This window comes from Theropithecus gelada, chromosome 11, assembly GCF_003255815.1.
Source record: "Theropithecus gelada isolate Dixy chromosome 11, Tgel_1.0, whole genome shotgun sequence".
Lineage (NCBI taxonomy): Eukaryota > Metazoa > Chordata > Mammalia > Primates > Cercopithecidae > Theropithecus > Theropithecus gelada.
Window position 1 is genome coordinate 96,315,686 of NC_037679.1, and position 20,296 is coordinate 96,335,981.

Genomic DNA, 20,296 nt, shown 5'->3' on the forward strand with positions numbered 1-20,296 from the left:
GCTGGGTCTGTCGTGAACTAGCAATGTGAAGGTGAACCCTTTGGCTTCTGGGGGATTTTATTTCCTCTGCTATAGAATTGAAGGGCTTTGTTCAAGGTGTCTTACAAAGACTTCTTGCTTTGCAAAGACATGTTGGGTGGAGTAAGAAGTAAATTTGTTAAAGGCATTTGGACTTTTTTTTCTATCTGTATAATAGCATAATTCAAAACTATTCCACACTGTTGTTCTGGAAACATTTTTCTCATGGGATGCAAATGTAACGACTGACATTTAAAAGTCTGAAAATGAAGCATCACACAATAAAAATGTGGTTTAAAGTGCTTGTAATATTTGGGTGAAAAATGATGCACCACTACCAGTTAGAATATCCCACCTTTGAATTTTAAGAGCTAAGAATCTGAGCAGGGGAAAAATGACAAAAGTGATGCACTATTCATGCCATTCTTCTAAACATGCATTCAGTGCGCACCAATTGAAAAGTAAACATCTTGAAATGCTACAAAGAAAGATTATTCCTTCCCTCAAACACCATACAAAAACCACATTATCTACACACACACACACACACGCGCACACACACGTCTCAAATGAATCAAACAAAATAAAAAAGACCATCATGACTAAAAACGCTCTATGACCCAGCATGTTTTCTGTGTTCCAATGACGCAGGTGCCTTCTACCCTATTCTAATTGGTTCTTCTTTTCTCTCTCCATCACAAGAACCACTTTGTGGGTTTCTAGTTCAATGTTGTTCCAGGTATTTTACAAATCCTGCTCGCTTCAAAGTTACAGGGAACATCATTCCAGGCCCATTTATCTTGGTTATAAACAAGAACAACACAGTTTTCTCCCTGATAGTTGTTGGGTTCGTTGTCATGCCAGAATCTGAAAGAAAAACAACATAGATAGAGATTTATATGTATATATAGATAACATAGATTAGAGGTGTAGATTAGATATAGATATATTAGGAGACAATTCAGAGAAATGTCCCTAGTGAACAGTTTAGAACTGCACTAGTACTATACTCACTAGACACATGTAGCTGCTGAGCACTTGAAATGTGGCTTCTCTGAATTGAAATGTGCTTTAAGTCTTAAGTGTTGTATTTTTAAGACTTATTACCAATAAAGAATGTCAAAGATCTCAGTAATAAGTTTATAATGATCACAGGTTGAAATGATAAGATTTGGATATATTGGGTTAAATACATTATTAATACATTATTGAAATACATTTCACTTGTTTCTTTTTACTTTCTTAATATAACTAACAAAAATTTTAAATTGCACATGTGGCTTTGCATTATATTTTTATTAAACGATATTGGCTTCCAGAAAGAAAATGACAAGATTTCAATTCTCTTTCAAAGACAATTTTTATCACTTATATTGTTTATCTAAATGTCAAACCTAAAACAATTTTTATATCATTTCCATGTTTTTCATGATTTCATTATTGACATTGTACAAATAAGAATACTGAATATTTCATGGAAATTATAGGACCATTCTGGAACTGGGACATACCATATAGAGATTACTCAACCTACTCTGGTCTCTCCTAACATTTTTATATCAATGTACTCCACTTCAAAATGAATGTTTCTTGCTACCATCTTCTAATCTTTGCTTATAAATCCCCTTAGCCCACTTAATATACTCACACTGTGCGTGGGTTAAATGGCGTCTGGTCCACCCAGCGCCACTGACCTTTGGCGGTCTCATCTCTCAGTCCAAGGAAATAGGAAAAGCGTCTATCCAGAAATTGAGTAATAAAGTTCTGCATAAAAATATAAATTGTAATATATTTGCATGAATCAGATGACGGCTATGACATTGGAAAAAGAGGAAAGATGCCAACTAGATTACTGGTTAAGCACAAAAGCTCTGGCACCAGACAGATCTGTTTTCAAATTCTGCCTGTAATGTTAGTAAGTGCTTCAATCTTACCAAACCTCCAGTGCTCTTGTCTTCAGAATGGACAACTCCACTACTTTATAGAGTTACTGTGAAGATTAAGTGAGGTCAGACTTGCAACCCTTTTAGCACAATGATTAATAGGATTAGATTTTTTAGGAGGTTTTGTTTTTAATATCACCTTCTTTAATTGTGTGCATATTTCATTAAATTCTATTTTATTCAGAATCACCAAACCTATAGATTGTAAAGCTAGGGAGACAAAATCCTTGAGGAAACTATTAACCAAGAAAAAGTTAGAATCTGAGTCATGGTACATAAATGGAATCATATTACATGAGGAAATAAGTTTTAGCCTGTAAAGAATTTACCCTAAGATTTCTTTACTATCATTAGATCCATACATCTGAATTACTTTTCCTATACTTATCTTGAGAAGCTAGTTCAGTCCTGATTAATCATTCATTTATTCATCTACTAACCAAACATTTATCAAGACCTATTCAGTGTGCCTCACACTGCACAGGACATTGGAAGCGCAAAGGTGAGTAGAGCATGGTTCCAGCCCTCCACGTAGTAAGAGTCACTGGAAGAGATGGAGCAGTGAACAGACGGTTATAGTGGAGTGGAGTAAATGCCATGATCTCATTGTGCACAGAGTCCCACAGAAGCACCTCCCACTTAGCATAGGGAGGGGTAGAATGAGGAAGGTAGTTAGGGTAGCTCTCTGGAGGAAATCACATATGAATCAAATATAGAAAAACCAAAAGAAGTTGGCCATATAACAAAAAGTTGAAGAGGAAGAAAGGGCTTTCCAGGCAGACGGAGCAGAAGACAACAGACAGAGGCATAACAGGACAGAGAAATTCCTCTTTTTCTGGAAAGAGATTCAAACGAGCAGAGAAACTGATGTGATCCTCCCAACACACCTGCTCAGCTTCCGTGCTGATGGTCGTCAGATGGGCCCCCATCCCTGAACAGTTCCTTTCACTCTCAGCCCATGTCTTGTTGTCAGTAAGAGGAAAATAGCAGTTGGACTGCAAGGTTCTCCAGCCAACAGGACAACAGTTCCAGGTGCTCCCTCAAGTGAAAATTAAAATGGAAATTGGTAACAAAAGAGTATTTCATCAGTAACAGATTGCATGACTATTCTACTACCTATATCCAATTAATATTTGTGAGAATAATATCAAGATCACCAAAATTAATCTGTTCTCCTGCCAAAAGATCCTGAAAATTACATTCCTAAATATCTTCTAAACATAAGTACTAGACACCACATAATGACTACAAGAAAATGACAAAATATTATCTTAGAAGGCATGACTATTATTCAATGTTCCTACATCTGTTGACTTTCATATTTGAAGTGTTCCCATTATGAAGCTTTTGCAGAATATTTTACCTAAAGGGGGTAAAGAACCTACTAAAACTCAAGCACTCCCCCATTCTCCCAAATGAGATGACAAATTCCACAATAATAAAAGAAATAAAGACATGTCAGCAAAGCTATATATTCTAGGAGGAAACTGTCTTTATGATATGTCTGAATCAAGGGAAAATTGAATTTGATTAATGTTACGTTTTGGATGTCAAAAATAACCCATCGATCTGTTAAGTCATATTCTCCAGTTATTAACTGATTACAGTAATGAGAAATAATTCTATCTTAAGGTATTGTTATTTACTCCAATGCCAGATTCTCATCTTATGCTATTTTAATCTTTCCTGGTTCACTACTGACATTCCTTAAGTCGAATTATGAATTTGAACGAAAATGGAAATTAAAAAAGAAATTATCTTATGCTCTATACCTTCAGCACTTTTCAGTTCTGATTTCTCTTTGATGCATTTGAGTTTTTCATGGTGCTCTAACTTGTGCACTCCTGTGCCTCTCTTACAGCGGGAAAAGTTGTGATGAGTCACTGTCAAGGATAAAAGCAAGTTAGGTTTCTTTTGCTATATAACCACTAATTAGGGAAATAGGAGCTGACCTCCCTAACCTTTCTCTTATCCTGATAATTAAGGCCCTCATATTCTCTTTTCTTTCTATGCAGCTCATTTGCTTCAGCTCCAGGTGAATTGGTTGAAAGCAACTGTTGAAAATTAATATTTTTATTATATTGTCCATTTTATGCTTTATAGGAGAAGTTTTGCAAACTTTTATGTGCACATGCTTGCAAGCATGATTTTCTGTCAAAATTTGTGTTAGAATAAGGGTTTTGGTGCGCACTGGGTTGTATGAAGCTTACGCATTTCTAAAATACTTTCACCTTGAAATATATAAACAAAGGTAAAAAAGGTGAACACTCCAGGTAACAACTACGTAGCTCAAGAAACAGAACATTGCCAAAACCCCAGATAGCCTTCACATCTCAAACGCAACTCACTCCCTCTCCTTTAAAGGTAGCTACTCTTGGCTTTTAAAGTAACCACTGTGCTTTGCTTTACAATTTTATCACTTACTAACATGTCCCCTGTTTTGCCATACAAAAACAGGCAAAACAGGGGACATGTTAGTAAGTGATAAATCAGATTTGCCTGTTTTTGAATGACAATCATACAGTATGAATTCTGATTCTGTCTTTTGTTGAGAATTGTTTCTGAAATGTATCTATTTTGTTACGTGCCCTCTATAATTAATGGATTTTCATTGCTGTAAAGTGAACTATTGTCTTCATGCAATAAAATATACTTATCTATTCTATTAGATGTGTGCATTGTTTCCAGTGTTTGGCTACTGTGAACTCTGATCTTCTGAGCATTTTCAACCATGCATTGTGGAGCACATAAGCATGTGTTTCTGTAGGGCACATACGTAGGAGTGGAACTGCAGGCAACAGGGTGTGAATATTGTAAACTATGATAGTGGTCAACTTTTCCAGAGTGATTGTAATGCTTAAACTCCACCAGAAGCAATTCATTAGAGGTTCATTTGCTCCATGGCATCATCAATCTTTGGTAGTGCCAGACTTTTTAATTGTTGCCATCCTGTTATGTTGGCAAAGGCGACTTTGAGTTGCATTTGCATTTCCCTGATAATTAATGAGGCTGGCACTTTTGTGTGTTTAGATTTCATTTTTCTCTCTTTTTTTGTTAGTACCTATTTAAGACTTTGCTGACATTTTTATTGTAAGTATTTTTCCTACTGGTTTGAAAAAATTTTTATATAATCTACACGTGAATTATTTATTAATTATATGCATTACAAGTATCTTCTGTGGCTTTTTATTTTCACTGTTACAGGTATGTTTTGTTGTACCATAACTCATTTTAATGTAGTATAATTTGTCAATGTTTATTTTCTAGTGCACTTTGTGACTTGTTTAAGAATCGTTCTCTACCTCAAGGTCATGAGGATATTCTCCCCTGTAGTCTCAGCTACTCAGGAGGCTGAGGCAGGAGAATGGCGTAAACGCGGGAGGCGGAGCTTGCAATGAGCTGAGATCCGGCCACTGCACTCCAGCCCGGGCGACAGAGCCAGACTCCATCTCCAAAAAAAAAAAAAAAAACTTTATTGATTTACTTTTCACATTTTGGACAATAATCCACTCTAGATTTGTTTTTGTATATAGTATGATGCAGGAGACCAATTTCATCTTTTAAATAATCAATGGGCTCTGCAACATTAATTGAACAAAACTGTCCTTTTCCGATATCTCTGAGATATCTTCTTTTGTTTTATATAAAGAGTCTTATATACATGAGGGATCTGTAACCGAGCTCTCCTTCATTTTCCTCTAGTCTATTTGTCTTGCACCTATATCATATTACTTTAATTATAATTATTTTAGGTTTGATATCAGAAAGAATTTTTTTAATGGTGGTGATAGTTTCAAGGGTGTATCTTATCCCCCAAATTCAGATGTATACATTAAATATGTACAGGTTATTATATGTCAATTGTACATCAATAAAGAGGTTGAAAGAAAGGGGGAAAAAAAAGAAAGAGAGGGAGAGAGAGAGAGAGAGAACAATTCTTCCAACCTTGTTCTTTTCAAAGCCCATCTATCTGAAAGTTATTTTTCTGCTGCTTACTCTTTACTCATAAAATGTATCCCTTTGTAATCCCAGTCCAAATGGGGGGAAATGTACTATAGTAACCAACTTTTACATGTACAGAAGATGGTCTAAATTCCATCATTCAATCCCTATCACAAGGTAGCACCATCGAAAGACAGAAAGTCAAGAATGTAGCTCTGAATATTCAGCGCAAGACCCTGAAGATACCATCAATAAGTTATGCTAGGAAATATCAAGATACCAAAAGGCTTAGAGCAACCTCAGAAAAATTGTTTGGAAAAAATAATTCAAGAAGAGTCCTACTTTGGCTAATAACTTACCCAAACAACTTGCAATAAAACAGACACCAAGAAGTGAGATGAAAACTGTAGCAATAACCCAAGGGATCCACTGGGAATGCACGCCTCCTTCCACTAGCACCAAAAGAAAAATAGAGATTAACCTCCTCTCAGCTACAAGCTAGGAAAGCTAATTCTACCAAGAAGCAGTCTAAAAATGAGAGTAAACAAAATATTTTAGATCTAGAGAAAAGCATAAGTATTTTTTCCAAATAAATCAATTTTAGAGCTTATTGATGAATAAATAAGAAAGAAAAATGTAAATTTTCTTGGTAATTTTGGAATAAAAAGAATTTTATAAGTAAGATACAAAACCCAAAAACCATTAGAATTGATAATTTTATTCCATAAAAATTAAAACTTCTATATAACACAAGCAATGTTAGAGTCAAGAAATACACAAGGAAAGTCTTGTCATAATATTAATATGCAGACTGTATAAAGTATTTCAAAATCAACTAGAAAACTGAGCAAAACTCTGAGCAGGAAATTTGCTGAAATTTTAATTTGCTGAAGTTATAAATAGCCCCTAGTGAAACAAAAATATGCCCAATCAGGGAACTGTAAACTACAAGATTGTGGTATAACTTTTCACACATCATATTTTTTAAGTAAATTAAATACATGCAGTGTTGGTAAGGCTGAGGGGAAATAAGTGCTCTTGGTAAGAAAATAAATCCTGCTGCCTCGACTGTAAAATTAGGAATGCCTTTTAGAAGGATCAATTTAGTAACATTTATCCATTTTTAAATGCATTACATTTGCCACAATAATTTCAATTATAGGTATCTATTCTGTAGAAATAATTGAGCTTGTTTATGTTAAAAGATATTCATTGTGGTACTTTTCAAAATAGAAAAAACATACTGTAATCTAATATTCACATGTGTATTATCAATAGTGTAAATTCTAAATTATGGTCACTTCACACAATGATATTCTATATAGTAATTAAATAAGCATGTAATCAGTATATACTGTTGCAAAAAATCTCCAAGAAGTATTGTTACCTAAAAAGGTAACAATATTTTTAGGTAATTCAATAGGATCACGCTGTGATTACAGTTTGCCATGGTAGGGTGATGAGATAAAATAAAACTTTAATTTTAATTTATACATTCCCACATTTGTTCTATATGTCTATCAAAAATATTATTTAATATTATCACAATACAAATCCACTGGTGTCACTTAAGTCAAACATAAAAATGGGACAATTAGAGCCTCTGATACAGCATAAGCCTAAGTGCGTTTTCTACATCTTCCTTTTCTCTTTTTTCTTTAAAAGAATCTTCTCATATTACTCTCTTTCTTTTCATCTTACTTCTCTTTCATATATTTTATCTCCCCTCTTGGTCCAATCGACATTTTATGAAGCAGTTTCTGTTATCCAACTTATTTGACTCTACGTCCTTTCTCGTCATCAATGTCATTTTTATTTCCTTCCACCTCCTCCTCCCCATCACCATCAACAATCTTTAAAACTACCGTCAATTCATATCTTTTAAATTCGTTATAAATCCCTCTGCCTCTTTGAAATTGAAAGGAGAGAAAGTACTCACGTTTACTTTGAGGTTTTTCTAGCCCCATTGTCTAATTAGTCTCTTGTTCAGTAGTCAGGAGGGCAAGAACTTGTTCTATTTTTTCCCCCAGAGTATATTTCTGTGGATAGAGGAATATATTCAGAAATACTTGAGATCGAACACCAATGTTACATATTCTAGTGAGATTAGAAAGTTCCCAATATAAGAAAGTTAACTCAAAAGAAGTCTTTTTCAGAGACTGGGGTTTCCTTTGATTCATTCTGGGAGATGAGGCAAAAAAAAAAAAAAAGGAAATTGAGAAAGCAATACCCAAAAACAGTACAACAGTTAGTAGAAACCCACAAGTATGTTGAGATCACTAGATCAGTGTGTAATGTGGAATTTCTCAATTTGTTTTTTTTTTCATTAAGACAAAAAATTTAGTAACGCCCTAAAAAAAATAATTGTTATGCCCAGTAAAAATTTAGTAAATATCCCCTCTTTTGTTATTCTTTTTGTGAATATTGTATTTTCAAAGGCAGTTATATTCTTGAGGTGAGCTCTATACTAAAAAGTTCTCTGGACTGAATAAAAAGTTGAGTCTGAGAGCAAAAGATAATGTGAACAATGAACAAAAGCTTTTTATTTTTGAGACAGAGTCTTACTCTGTCACCCAGGCTGGAGTGCAGTGGCCGGGTCTCAGCTCACTGCAAGCTCCGCCTCCCGGGTTCACGCCATTCTCCTGCCTCTGCCTCCCGAGTAGCTGGGACTACAGGCGCCCGTCACCTCGCCCGGCTAGTTTTTTTGTATTATTTTAGTAGTGACAGGGGTTTCACGATGTTAGCCAGGATGGTCTCGATCTCCTGACCTCGTGATCCGCCCGTCTCGGCCTCCCAAAGTGCTAGGATTACAGGCTTGAGCCACCGCGCCCGGCCCAAAAGCTTTTAAAGTACACATTGTGTGTCCATTTATGTGAAGACACAGCAACCTTTGTTTTAGACTTGAGGAAGAGATGATAGAGCTGTTAATTAAATCCCAAGAACTTTCTACCTGAGCAAAAAGAGTTGTGTTAAGGCAAAGACAAAGAAAATGTAAGATTCTGTGCTAAAGACACCATCAGAGTCCCTGACTTCATTTATAGCACTGTCAGGGAGTGAATGTTTGTATCTCCTCAAAATTCATTTGTGGAAGCCCTACCCTCCAACCTAATGGCATTTGGAGGCCAAAAGTTTGGGAGGTAATTAGGTTTATTATGAGGTCATGAGAATGGGGTCCTCATGATGGAATTATAAGAAGAGACCAGGCTAACGAGCTGTTAACTTCCTGCGGGTGCGCAGGCTGTGCCCGTCTTCCTTGCTGTTGCTCTTCTCATCGGAGAAGATGGCCCTGGAGACGGTGCTGAGGGACCTGCGGCATCTGTGGGCCTGCTTGCTGTGTTCACTGGTCAAGGTACTATAGACCAGTTTGAATATGATGGTTGTGACTATTGTGATGCATATCTACAGATAAAGGGTAACTGAGAGATGGTATATGACTGCACCAGCTCCTCCTTTGATAGAATCATTGCGATGATGAGTCTAGAGGACAGCTGGGTCTCCAAGTGACAGCGAGTCAATAACTTTAAGCCAGGCGTATATGTGGTGTCAGTCACTGGTCGCTTGCCCCAAAGAACCGTGCAGGAGCTGAAACGTCGAGGAGTGGCCTACAAATCCAGAGACACAGCTATAAAGACCTAGCAAGACGCAGGGCTGCCAGCATCTTTGCTCTCCACCTCCTGCCTCTGCTTATTTTTTGTGTGCTTGGGCCTTGGCTGCCTGCTGGGTCCTGGTCTGCCTTGTTTGTGCTCCTGTAGGAGGTAGGTCCTTTTCTCCTCCGGCCCAGTAGGGGACCTTGCGTAACATCCCATTTTTCGGCCAAGGTGAGTTATTTGTTTTAAGATAAAAAATTTACTACAAATTCTCATTTACTTAAATTTCCACAGAAATCCTGTTAGTGTCCCCATTTTGATTCCCCTAAGTTCCTTGTTCTCCCTCTGTAAAAAGAGAATGATTACACCCTGCCTGTTGACCTCAGGAATGTTGTGATTGTAGAAACGAAGCTATGGGAAAATTATATAAATATTAGAAAGAGAGAAACAGAAAAAAAAAGAAGAGACCCAAGAGTTCTCAAGAAGGCAGCCATCTGTAAGGCTACAAGAAAACCCTCACTGGTAAAGTGGTTAATTTGACAGGACTCCAAGAACAAATTTACATAATTTGAAGGAGGACACTGGGATTCATCACGGAAGCAACATGACCCACAGAGAGCAAAGAAAGGTGAGAAAGGACAGCTGCCCACCCAGGATTGGCATGGAGCCAAAGGAGGCTCCCCACAACGGGAAAATGATGAGTGAGTGACAGTCCCTGGGGACCCACACTTCTGCCATGCTGGCACTCTGATCTTAGACTTTCAGCTATTAGAACTACAAGAAATAAATGTCTGTCTTTCATACCAACCAGTCTATGGTGTTCTGTGATAGTGGCCCAGGCTCACTCAGACAAGTACGTAACAGCTTAGAGATACTTTAAGAAAGATTTCTACGATCCAGAATATAGCCCTTTCCCTGAATTCTTCCCTAAACGACATATTACTTTAATTATATGTGTGTATATGTATTCTGTGATCTTGAGTGAACTGCTACTTTACTATGTTAAATTGGGGATGGGAGGAGGTAAAATTATAAATTTGGCAATCCATATATTTTCCGGCACTGTTCAGTCACTACAAGAGGTATTCCAATAGCAACAATAGCACTAATGACAAACTCTGATATGCAACCCTGGAAACTAGATTTTTGGCTGAAGTAATATTTATTTCTATCAAAAGGACCTGGGACTCCTAGAGAATACATAAATCTTGCTTAGAACAGGAGAAAAATAGAATAGGTCTGGTACATTCTGTTGTTCTCAGAAAGTGCCTATAATTTCAAAAATATAAGGGAAACTCTACTCTAGAAAGTTCTGAGCTGAATGAAAAGCTGTGTCCCAGACAGTTAAGAGTACAAAAAGACAATATGAACAATGAGCAAAACCTCCATTAACCTTTGTTTTTGAGTTGAAGAAGACGTGACAGAGTTGTTAATTAAAAACTAAGATCTTCCTAGGTAATAGAAATCAGGCTTGTTAAGGCCAAAAAAAAAAAGAAAAAGAAAAAAGAGAGAGAGAGAGCGATTCTGTAGTAGACACAATCTTTATCACAGGTAAAAGGTAAAGTGGTTAATTTGACAGGACTGCAAGAACAAGTTTACAGAATTTGAAGGAGGACACTTTGCGATTCATCACGGAAGTAACATGAGCCACAGAGAGCAAAGAAGAGCAACACAGGACAGCTGCCCACCCGGGATTGGCATGGAGCCAAGGGAGGCTCCCCACAATGGGAAAATGATGAGTGAGTGACAGTCCCTAGGGACCCACACTTCTGCCATGAACCTGTACAATCCTGGGAACAGGAGATCCCCTTGACACTCCCCCAAGCCCTGCCCTCTACCAGGCCTGCACTTACATGGAGAGTTGCATGGAGTCGAATTCATGGTGCTGAGGAGCAGACAGACTGCAGGCCTCCGCTAAACCTTGCCAAGCAAAGCCCACTGGCCTGGGCCCCCAGCACAGCCACTCTGTCCCCGCCTGAGGACTTGGGCTGGTGGCAGCTCTGCATTTCTATGGGATGCAGCTCCCAGAGGTAACACAGCAGGAGCACCATTTTTTTTTGCCACTTCCATAGCTCCTGCCCCTACTGCCTTCAGGCTGGGAAGAGGGTGAAGAGCCTGAGGATTATCACAGGCCTCCAGCATAGATCAGCTGCCTTACAGAAAAGCGGCCACACTGTTTTCCATGCAAGTTCATGTGCCTGCTACTCCTCACTAGGCAGCGCCTCCCCACCTGAGCTCCCAGCACAGCTGCCCCGCCCCGACCGAGGCACTTCAGCTGGCAGCAGCTCTGCATTTCTCTGGGGAGGAAATCCCAGAGACAAGCCACAGGTTCTCTACATTGCCATGGCAGCATACTAGCCTTGCTGCTCTAGGGCTGGGGAAGGAATAAAGAGACTGATCGCTTTCCTGGCACCTCCAGCATGCTACGACCACCGTATGAGAAGGAGCCGAGACTTTCTTCCCTGTGAATCCCTTGCCCTCTACTTTTTACCAGGCAGGGCCCCCCTCTTGGGCCCGCAGCATGGCATCCCCACCCCAGCTGAGTATTCCCACTGGCAGTGGCTCTGTATCTCTCTGGGGTGGAGTTCCCAGAGGCCACTGACAGCCACTTTGCCACTGTCACTGCAGTGGTATCGCCCTTGCTGCCCTGGGGCTAGGGAATGAACACAGACTCTGATTGCTTTGCTGGCACCTCCAGCATTTGCAGCCACCATACAAGGTGAGCCAGTCTCTCCTCTCTGTGAGCCCCTGACCCCTGCTCTTCACTAGGCAGGGCCCTGGGCTTGGGCCCATAGCGTAGCCACTCCATCTCCAGCTGAACATGCCCACTGGCAGCAGCCCTGTGTCTCTCTGGGGTGGAGTTCCCAAAAGCAACTGACAGCCCCTCTGCCACTACCTGCAGTGGTATCTACCCACGCTGCCACTAGGCCGGGGAAGGAACAAAGAGTCTCAATGCTTATGCCTTCAGAATGCCATAGTCACACTACAGAGGAGAGACCAGACTGTCTTCCCCATGAGCCTCATGCCCCTGCTGCTCTTCACCAGGCAGGGCCCCCTGGCTTGGGTTCACAATACAGCCACCTCACCCCATGCTGATCATTCTGATTGGCAGCAGCTATGCTTTTCTTGAGTGGAGCCCATGGAGACAAGTGACAGGCCCTCTGCCATTGCCACTGCCAAGGTTTCTGGCCCTGCTGCCTCCAAGCAGGGGAGGGAACAAAATGCCTGAGTTCACCCCAGAGCTGTGGTGAGCAGCCTGGAAATGCCAAGCCAAGATCTGTGGCCACTAATCTTAAGTATTAGAGAAGCCCACAGTATCAGAGCACTGAGACAGAGCACAGCTACAAATGTGAGGAAATACAGGGGAACCACATGCATGATCAACAGCCTGCCTGCCAGTCATTATGCTTAGGTACCATCTATTACATCCCAGCCCAAACTTCAACAACAAAAATACTTTGCTAACATACCTCCCTGTGAAACCAAGAACAAGATTTCAGCCACAAATAAAGATCCCATGCAAAGCCTCAGTCCCCTGAAAACATCCAGAAATGAAGCCAACTGACTATACTCAAATTACACCACAGTTAAAGGAACATCGGCCCACACAGATGAGAAAAAAACTGGCGCAAGAAGTCTGGCAACTCTAAAAGCCAGAGTGTCTCCTTACCTCCAAACAACCGCACTAGCTCTCCAGCAATGGTTCTTAACCGGAAGGAATAACAGGCATAAAAATCAGAATCTCAGTGACAATGAAGATCATTGAGACTCAGAAGAAAGTTGAAACCCATTCCAAGGAATCTAAGAAATCCAGTAAAACAATTCCAGAGATGAAAGACAAATTAACTATTTTAAGAAGGAACCAAGTTGAGCTGATATGGATGAAAAACTCAATTCAAGAATTTCATAACACAATTAGAACTATTAACAGCAGACTAGATCAAGTTGAGGAAAGAATTTTGGAGCACGAAGACCAATTCTTTGAATTAATTCAGTCAGACAAAAATAAAGAAAAAAGAATTTACAAAATGAACAAAACCTCTGGGAAATATGGGATTATGTAAAGATACCAAATCTATAACTCATTGGTGTCTCGGAAAGAGAAGGAAAGAGAGCATGCAACTGGGAAAAAATATTTGAGAATATTGTCCTTGAAAATTCTAACTAGAGAGGTTGACATTCAAATCCAGGAAATTCAGAGAACCCCTGCAAGATACTATACAAGACAACTATCCCCAAGACACATAGTCATCAGGTTCCCCCAGGTCGACATAAAAGAAAAAAATATTAAAGGCAGCTAGAGAGAAGGTGCAGGTAACATACAAAGGGAATTGCATCATGCTAAAAGTGAACCTTTCAGCAGAAACCCTATAAGCCAGAAGAGATTGGGGGCCTATATTCAACATTCTTAAAGCAGAGAATTTTTAACCAAGAATTTCATATTCAGCCAAACGAAACTTCATAAGTGAAGGAAAAATAGAATCCTTTTCAGACATGCAAATGCTAAGGGAATTTGTTACCATCAGCCCTGTCCTATCAGAGATCCTTAAGGGAATGCTAAACATGGAAAGAAAAGACCATTACGGGTTACCACAAAAACACATTCAAGAACATAGACCACTGGCACTCTTAAGCAAATACACAGTGAAGTCTGCATAACAACCAGCTAACAACATGATAACAGGATCAAATCTGCACATATCAACATTAACCTTGAATGTAAACAGGCTGAACACCCTATCAAAAGGCATAGAGTGGCAAGTTGGATAAAGACGCAAGAACCAACTGGCTGCTGTCTTCTCACATGCAATGACACCAATAGGCTCAAAGTAAAGAAACAGAGAAAAACCTACCAAGCAAACAGAAAACAAAAAGAAGCAGGGGCTGTTATTCTTATTTCAGACAAAACAGACTTTAAACAAATAATGATCAAAAAGGACAAAGAAGGGCATTACATAAAGCCCTAAAGGATTCAACTCAATGAGAAAACTTAACTATCCTAAATATATATGTGGCCAACACTGGAACACCCAGATTCATAAAATAAATTGCTACAGACTTAAGAAGAGACTTAGATAATGACACAATAGTAGTGGGAGAAAACAATACCCCACCGACACTATTGGACAAATCATTGAGGCAGAAAACTAACAAAGATATTCAAGATGTGAACTCAACATTTGACCAAATGGACCTAACAGGCATCTACAGAGCTCTTCATCCAAAAACAATAGAATATACATTCTTCTCATCGCCACATGGCACATACTGTAAAATCAACCACACACTAAGCCATTCTCTACAAATTCAAAAATACTGAAATTATACTATCCACACTCTCAGTCCACAGTGCAATAAAAATAGAAATAAATACTAAGAAGATTGCTCAAAACTATACAATTACATGGAAATTAAGCAATTGGCTCCTGAATAACTTTTGGGTAAACAATGAAATTAAGGCAGAAGTCAAGAAATATTTTGAAACTAACGAAAACAAAGATACAACATACCAGAATCACTGAGACAGCTAAAACAGTGTTAAGAGGAAAGCTTATGCCACTAAATGCTCACATCAAAAAGTTAGAAAGAACTCAATTTAATAAATTAATATCATGACTAAAAGAACTAGAGAAACAAGAGCAAACCAACCCTAAAGCTAGCAAAAGAAATACAATAAGCAAAGTCAGAGCTGAATTGAATAAAATGGAGATAAGAAAAAACATACAAAAGGTTAATGAAAGCAAAGGTTGGTTTTTTTGAAAGAATGAGTAAGATTGGTATACCATCAGCTAGACTAACAAAGAAAAAAAAGAGAAGATCCAAATAAATGCAATCAGAAATGACAAAGGGGGTATTACCACTGATACCACAGAAATACAAAAAACCCTCAGGGGCTATTATGAATACCTCTATGCACGCACACTAAAAAAACCTAGAAAAAATGGATAAATTCCTGAACACATAAAACCTCCCAAGATTGAATCAGGAAGAGATTGAATCCCTAAACAGGTCAATAACGAGTTCTGAAATTGAGTCAGTAAAAAAAGCCTACCAACAAGAAAAAGTGCAGGACCAGATGGATTCACAGCCAGATTCTACCAAATGTATAAGGAAGGGCTGATACCATTCCTACTGAAACTATTCCACAAAATTGAGCAGGAAAAATTCTTTCCTAACTCATTATATGAGGCCAGCATCATTCTGATACCAAAACCTGGCAGAGACACAACAAACAAAGAAAACATCAGGCCAATATTCTTGATCAACATTAATGCAAAAATTCTCAACAAAATACTAGCAAACTGAATCCAGCAGCACATCATAAAGCTCATCCACTACAATCAAGTAGGCATTATCTTTGGGATGCAAGGTTGGTTCAACATATATTAAGTCAATAAATGTAATTCATCATATAAACAGAACTAAAACCAAAAACCACAGGATCACCACAATAAATAAACAAAAGGCTTTCAACAAAATTCAACATCCCTTCATGTTAAAAACTCTCAACAAACTAGGCATTGAAGGAACATACCTCAAAAAATTAAGAGCCATCTATGACAAGTCCACAGCCAACATTATACTGAATGGACAAAAGCTGAAAGCATTGCCCTTGAAAAGTGGAATGTGACAAGGATGTCAACTCTCACCTCTCCTATTCAACACAGTACTGGAAGGCCTAGCCAGAGCAATCAGGCAACAGAAGGAATGAAAAAGCACTGAAGTAGGAAGAGAGGAACTCAAACTATCTCTCTTCACAGATTGTAGCTCTGTTCTATACCTAGGAATCCTCAGAGTTTCTACCCAAAGTGTCCTAGATCTGATAAACAATTTCAACAAAGTTTTAGAATACAAAATCAATGTACAAATATCAGTAGTATTTCTACACACCAATAATACCCAAGCTGAGAGCCAGGTCATGAACACAATCCAATTCACAATAGCCAGAAGAAGAATAAAATGCGTGAGAATACAGCTTCCCCACTGGGGAAGTGAAAGATCTCTACAAAAATCACAAACCACTGCTCAAAGGAAATCAGAGATGACACAAACAAATGGAAAAACTTTCCATGCTAATAGATAGAAAGAACCAGTGTTAAAGTGGCCATACTGCCCAAAGCAATTTACACATTAAATACTATTCCTATCAAGGTACCAATGATATTCTTCACAAAATTAGAAAAAAAAAAAAAAACTATTTAAAAAGTCATATGGTTGGGAGGCTGAGATGGGCAGATCACGAGGTCAGGAGATCAAGACCATCCTGGCTAACACAGTGAAACCCCATCTCTACTAAAAAAAAATACAAAAAACTAGCCGGGCAACGTGGCGGGCGCCTGTAGTCCCAGCTACTCGGGAGGCTGAGGCAGGAGAATGGCGTAAACCTGGGAGGCGGAGCTTGCAGTGAGCTGAGATCCCGCCACTGCACTCCAGCCAGGGCGACAGAGCCAGACTCCGCCTCAAAAAAAAAAAAAAAAAAAAAAAAAGTCATATGGAACAAAAAATGAGCCTGAATAGCCAAAGCAACCCTAACAAAAAGAACAGTTCTGGAGACTGAAGACATTGTGCTACCTGACTTCAAGCTATATTACAAGGCTACAGTAACGAAAAAGAGTGTGGCACTTGTACAGAAACAGACAGATAGACCAATGGAACAGGTTAGAGGACACAGAAATAAAGCTGTACAGGTACAACAACCTAATCTTCAACAAAGCTGACAGTAACAAGCAATAGGGAAAGGATTCTCTATTCAATAAATGGTGCTGGGATAACTGGCTAGCCATATGCAAAAGATTGAAACTGGACCCTTACCTTTCACTATATACAAAAATCAACTCAAGATGAATTAAAGTCTTAAATGTAAAATCTAAAACTATAAAAACCCTAGAAGAAAACTTAGGAAATACCATTCTGGACATCAGCCCTGGCAAAGGTATCATGACAAAGTCTCCAGGAGCAATTGCAACAAAAACAAAAATTGAAAAATGGGAACTAATTAAACTAAAGAGTTTCTGAACAGCAAAAGAAACCAACAGAGTAAACAGACAACCTACAGAATGGGAGAAAATGTATGCAAACTATGCATCTGACAAAGGTCTAATATCCAGAATCTATAAGGAACTTAAATCAACCAGCAAAAAATAAACTATCCCATTAAAAAAATGGGCAAAGGACATGAACAGATACTTCTCAAAAGAAGACATAAATGGCCAACAAGCATATGAAAAAATGCTCAATGTTACTAATCATTAGGGAAATGCAAATCAAAACCATAATGAGATATCTCACACCAGTCAGAATGACTATTAAAAAGCCAAAAACAATAGATGGTGAGGTTGCTGAGTAAAGGGACTGCTGATACACTGTTGGTGCAAATATAAATTGGTTCAGGCACTGTGGAAAGAAGTCTGGCAATTTCTCAAAGAACTTAAAATAGAACTGCCATTTGATCTAGCAATCCCATTACTGGGTATATACCCAAAAGAATATAAATTATTCCACCATAAAGACACACGCATATATATGTTAATCACAACACTTTTCGTAATTGCAGGGACATGGAATAAGCCTAGATGCCCATCAATAGTGGACCGAATAAAGAAAATGTGGTACATGTACACCATGGAATACTATGCAGCCATAAAAAAGAATGAGATTATGTCATTTGCTACAATATTGCTGGAGCTGAAGTTCATGACGCTAAGCGAATTAACACAGGAATGGAAAACCAAATATCAAACGTTCTCACTTATAAGTGGAAGCTAAACATTGAGTACACGTGGACACAAGAAAGGACACAATAGACACTAGATCCTACTTGAGGGTAGAGGATGTGAGGAGGGTGAGGATTAAAAAACCACCTGTCAAGTATTATCTTGCTTATCTGGGTGGCAAATTATCTGCACACCAAATCCCTGTGACATGCAATTTACCCATGTAACTAACCTGCACATGTACCCCTTGAACCTGAAATAAAAGTTGGAAGGAAAAAATTGTTTCATTAAAAATAAATAATTTAGGTAGAAAAACTCTTTATTTCATTATGATGATTAATTGGAACTGCTTGAATGTATAAAAATTCATGAATTTATAATGATCCAAAAAGGGAAATAATTTTTATAATTTAAAATATTAATAAGTATTGTTTTACTTTTAAGTGATTTTAGTAAAAAAAAGCATGTTGATATGTACATTACATTAATATATGTAAATGTTAGTTTCCTCTAGTAAGATTGTATACAATTCCAAGCATAAGTATTTATTTACTTTGTTTTGTTTTGTAAAATTATATAATAGGTACCAGAAATGATAACTAATCCTGGGGAAAAAGTCAATTCTGTACCAACAACAGGAAAGACCAATATACATCTGTTGTTACACTCAATGACCAAATGGAAAGAGGAGCCAAGAGTCCATACTCTGAGTAACTGAGTGGAAAGAGGGCTCACAATATACTGCAAAATGATGAATTGGTCAGAAAAACTAAGCAAAAGAGCTAACAACATAGATATACTCATATCCTAGAAGACAAATCTGAACATGGCCTTACTGATTATGGTAAAATAAGAAATACATCATTTTGGAATGGTGTTAACAGGTTAATCCAACGAGTTACATAACATTTACCAAGCAAGATATTAGAAGTACATTTCTCAGAGAGATATCTGGTTACAAAAAAACCTAAATTATATAAAAAGTATGATTCAAATAGACTGTTTCATGTCACAAGTGAAGTTTAAGAATAGAAATAATTATGAGTCTTATTTCGTGTCCAAAAATCAATTGTTTAATTAATCTTGCCTAGATGCAATGAATGGTTGCAACGTTGGAAAGGAATCAAAATAATATGACTGAAACGTAATAAGATACAAAAGTATGTATTGCAATACCCACCAAGAATGCGCTGAAAATTATGCTTCAGTTTAGGTATGTTGCCAAAATTTACTGTTTGGTTTCAGCTTATGGAATATCAAAGATCTGAATGTCAACTTGAACTTCTTTCTAGCATCCCTGAACTGGAATGATCACTGATCATAGGATCACAAAGGTATAACAATGTTAGTAATATAAAAACAACATATTTTTCAAATTCCTTATTAATACCTGAGCATTTGATTTTAAATATTCATTAATATTCTAAATATAACTTCTGGTGAAAATTCTGTTGTGTATATTTTGAATTCTATTAATGTTTATATATAATTAATTAATTATATTTTGAATTCTATTAATTCTTATATAATTATATTTTGAATTATATTATTACATGTAATTAATTATATTTTGAATTCTATTATATGTAATTAATTAATTATATTTTGAATTCTATTAATTATATGTAATTAATTATATTTTGAATTCTATTAATTATATGTAATTAATTATATTTTGAATTCTATTGATTCTTATATATAATTAATTAATTATATTTTGAATTCTATTAAGCAATTCAAGTTAAAATGCACATTAATTTTTGCCAGAATAAATTGCCACCATAACAACTATAAGAATTGCTAATTTTATATGAAAAATTATTGCCGGGCGCGGTGGCTCAAGCCTGTAATCCCAGCACTTTGGGAGGCCGAGGCGGGCGGATCACGAGGTCAGGAGATCGAGGCCATCCTGGCTAACACGGTGAAACCCCGTCTCTACTAAAAAATACAAAAAACTAGCCGGGCGAGGTGGCAGCGCCTGTAGTCCCAGCTACTCGGGAGGCTGAGGCAGGAGAATGGCGTAAACCCGGGAGGCGGAGCTTGCAGTGAGCTGAGATCCGGCCACAGCACTCCAGCCTGGGCGACAGAGCCA

General features: G+C 37.9%; 1 protein-coding gene and 1 pseudogene across 1 annotated transcript; one reads left to right on the forward strand and one right to left on the reverse strand.

Moving 5' to 3' along the window:
* Window positions 1-616: 616 nt before the first annotated feature.
* Window positions 617-11,420, reverse strand: CLEC4D (C-type lectin domain family 4 member D). The gene is made up of 7 exons (XM_025402830.1): window positions 11,344-11,420; window positions 7,843-7,942; window positions 6,263-6,355; window positions 3,734-3,844; window positions 2,849-3,000; window positions 1,667-1,782; window positions 617-885 (listed from the first exon to the last, which is right to left on the reverse strand). Exons 2-7 carry the CDS (start codon window positions 7,868-7,870, stop codon window positions 738-740), a joined length of 648 nt encoding a protein of 215 aa, XP_025258615.1. The 5' UTR covers window positions 7,871-7,942; window positions 11,344-11,420; the 3' UTR covers window positions 617-737.
* On the forward strand, window positions 9,184-9,539 carry LOC112634924 (annotated as a pseudogene).
* Window positions 11,421-20,296: the final 8,876 nt, after the last annotated feature.

What these genes read in the sequence shown, in the direction of transcription:
- CLEC4D (XM_025402830.1), bottom strand. Translation starts at nt 7,870, where the DNA reads ATGGGGCTAGAAAAACCTCAAAGTAAAC. An exon ending in TTTTATTGCAAGTTGTTTGG is followed by an intron (nt 3,845 to 6,262) that starts GTAAGTTATTAG and finishes TATCCTTGACAG; the next exon opens with TGACTCATCACAACTTTTCC. An exon ending in AGAACTGAAAAGTGCTGAAG is followed by an intron (nt 3,001 to 3,733) that starts GTATAGAGCATA and finishes TTTTCACTTGAG; the next exon opens with GGAGCACCTGGAACTGTTGT.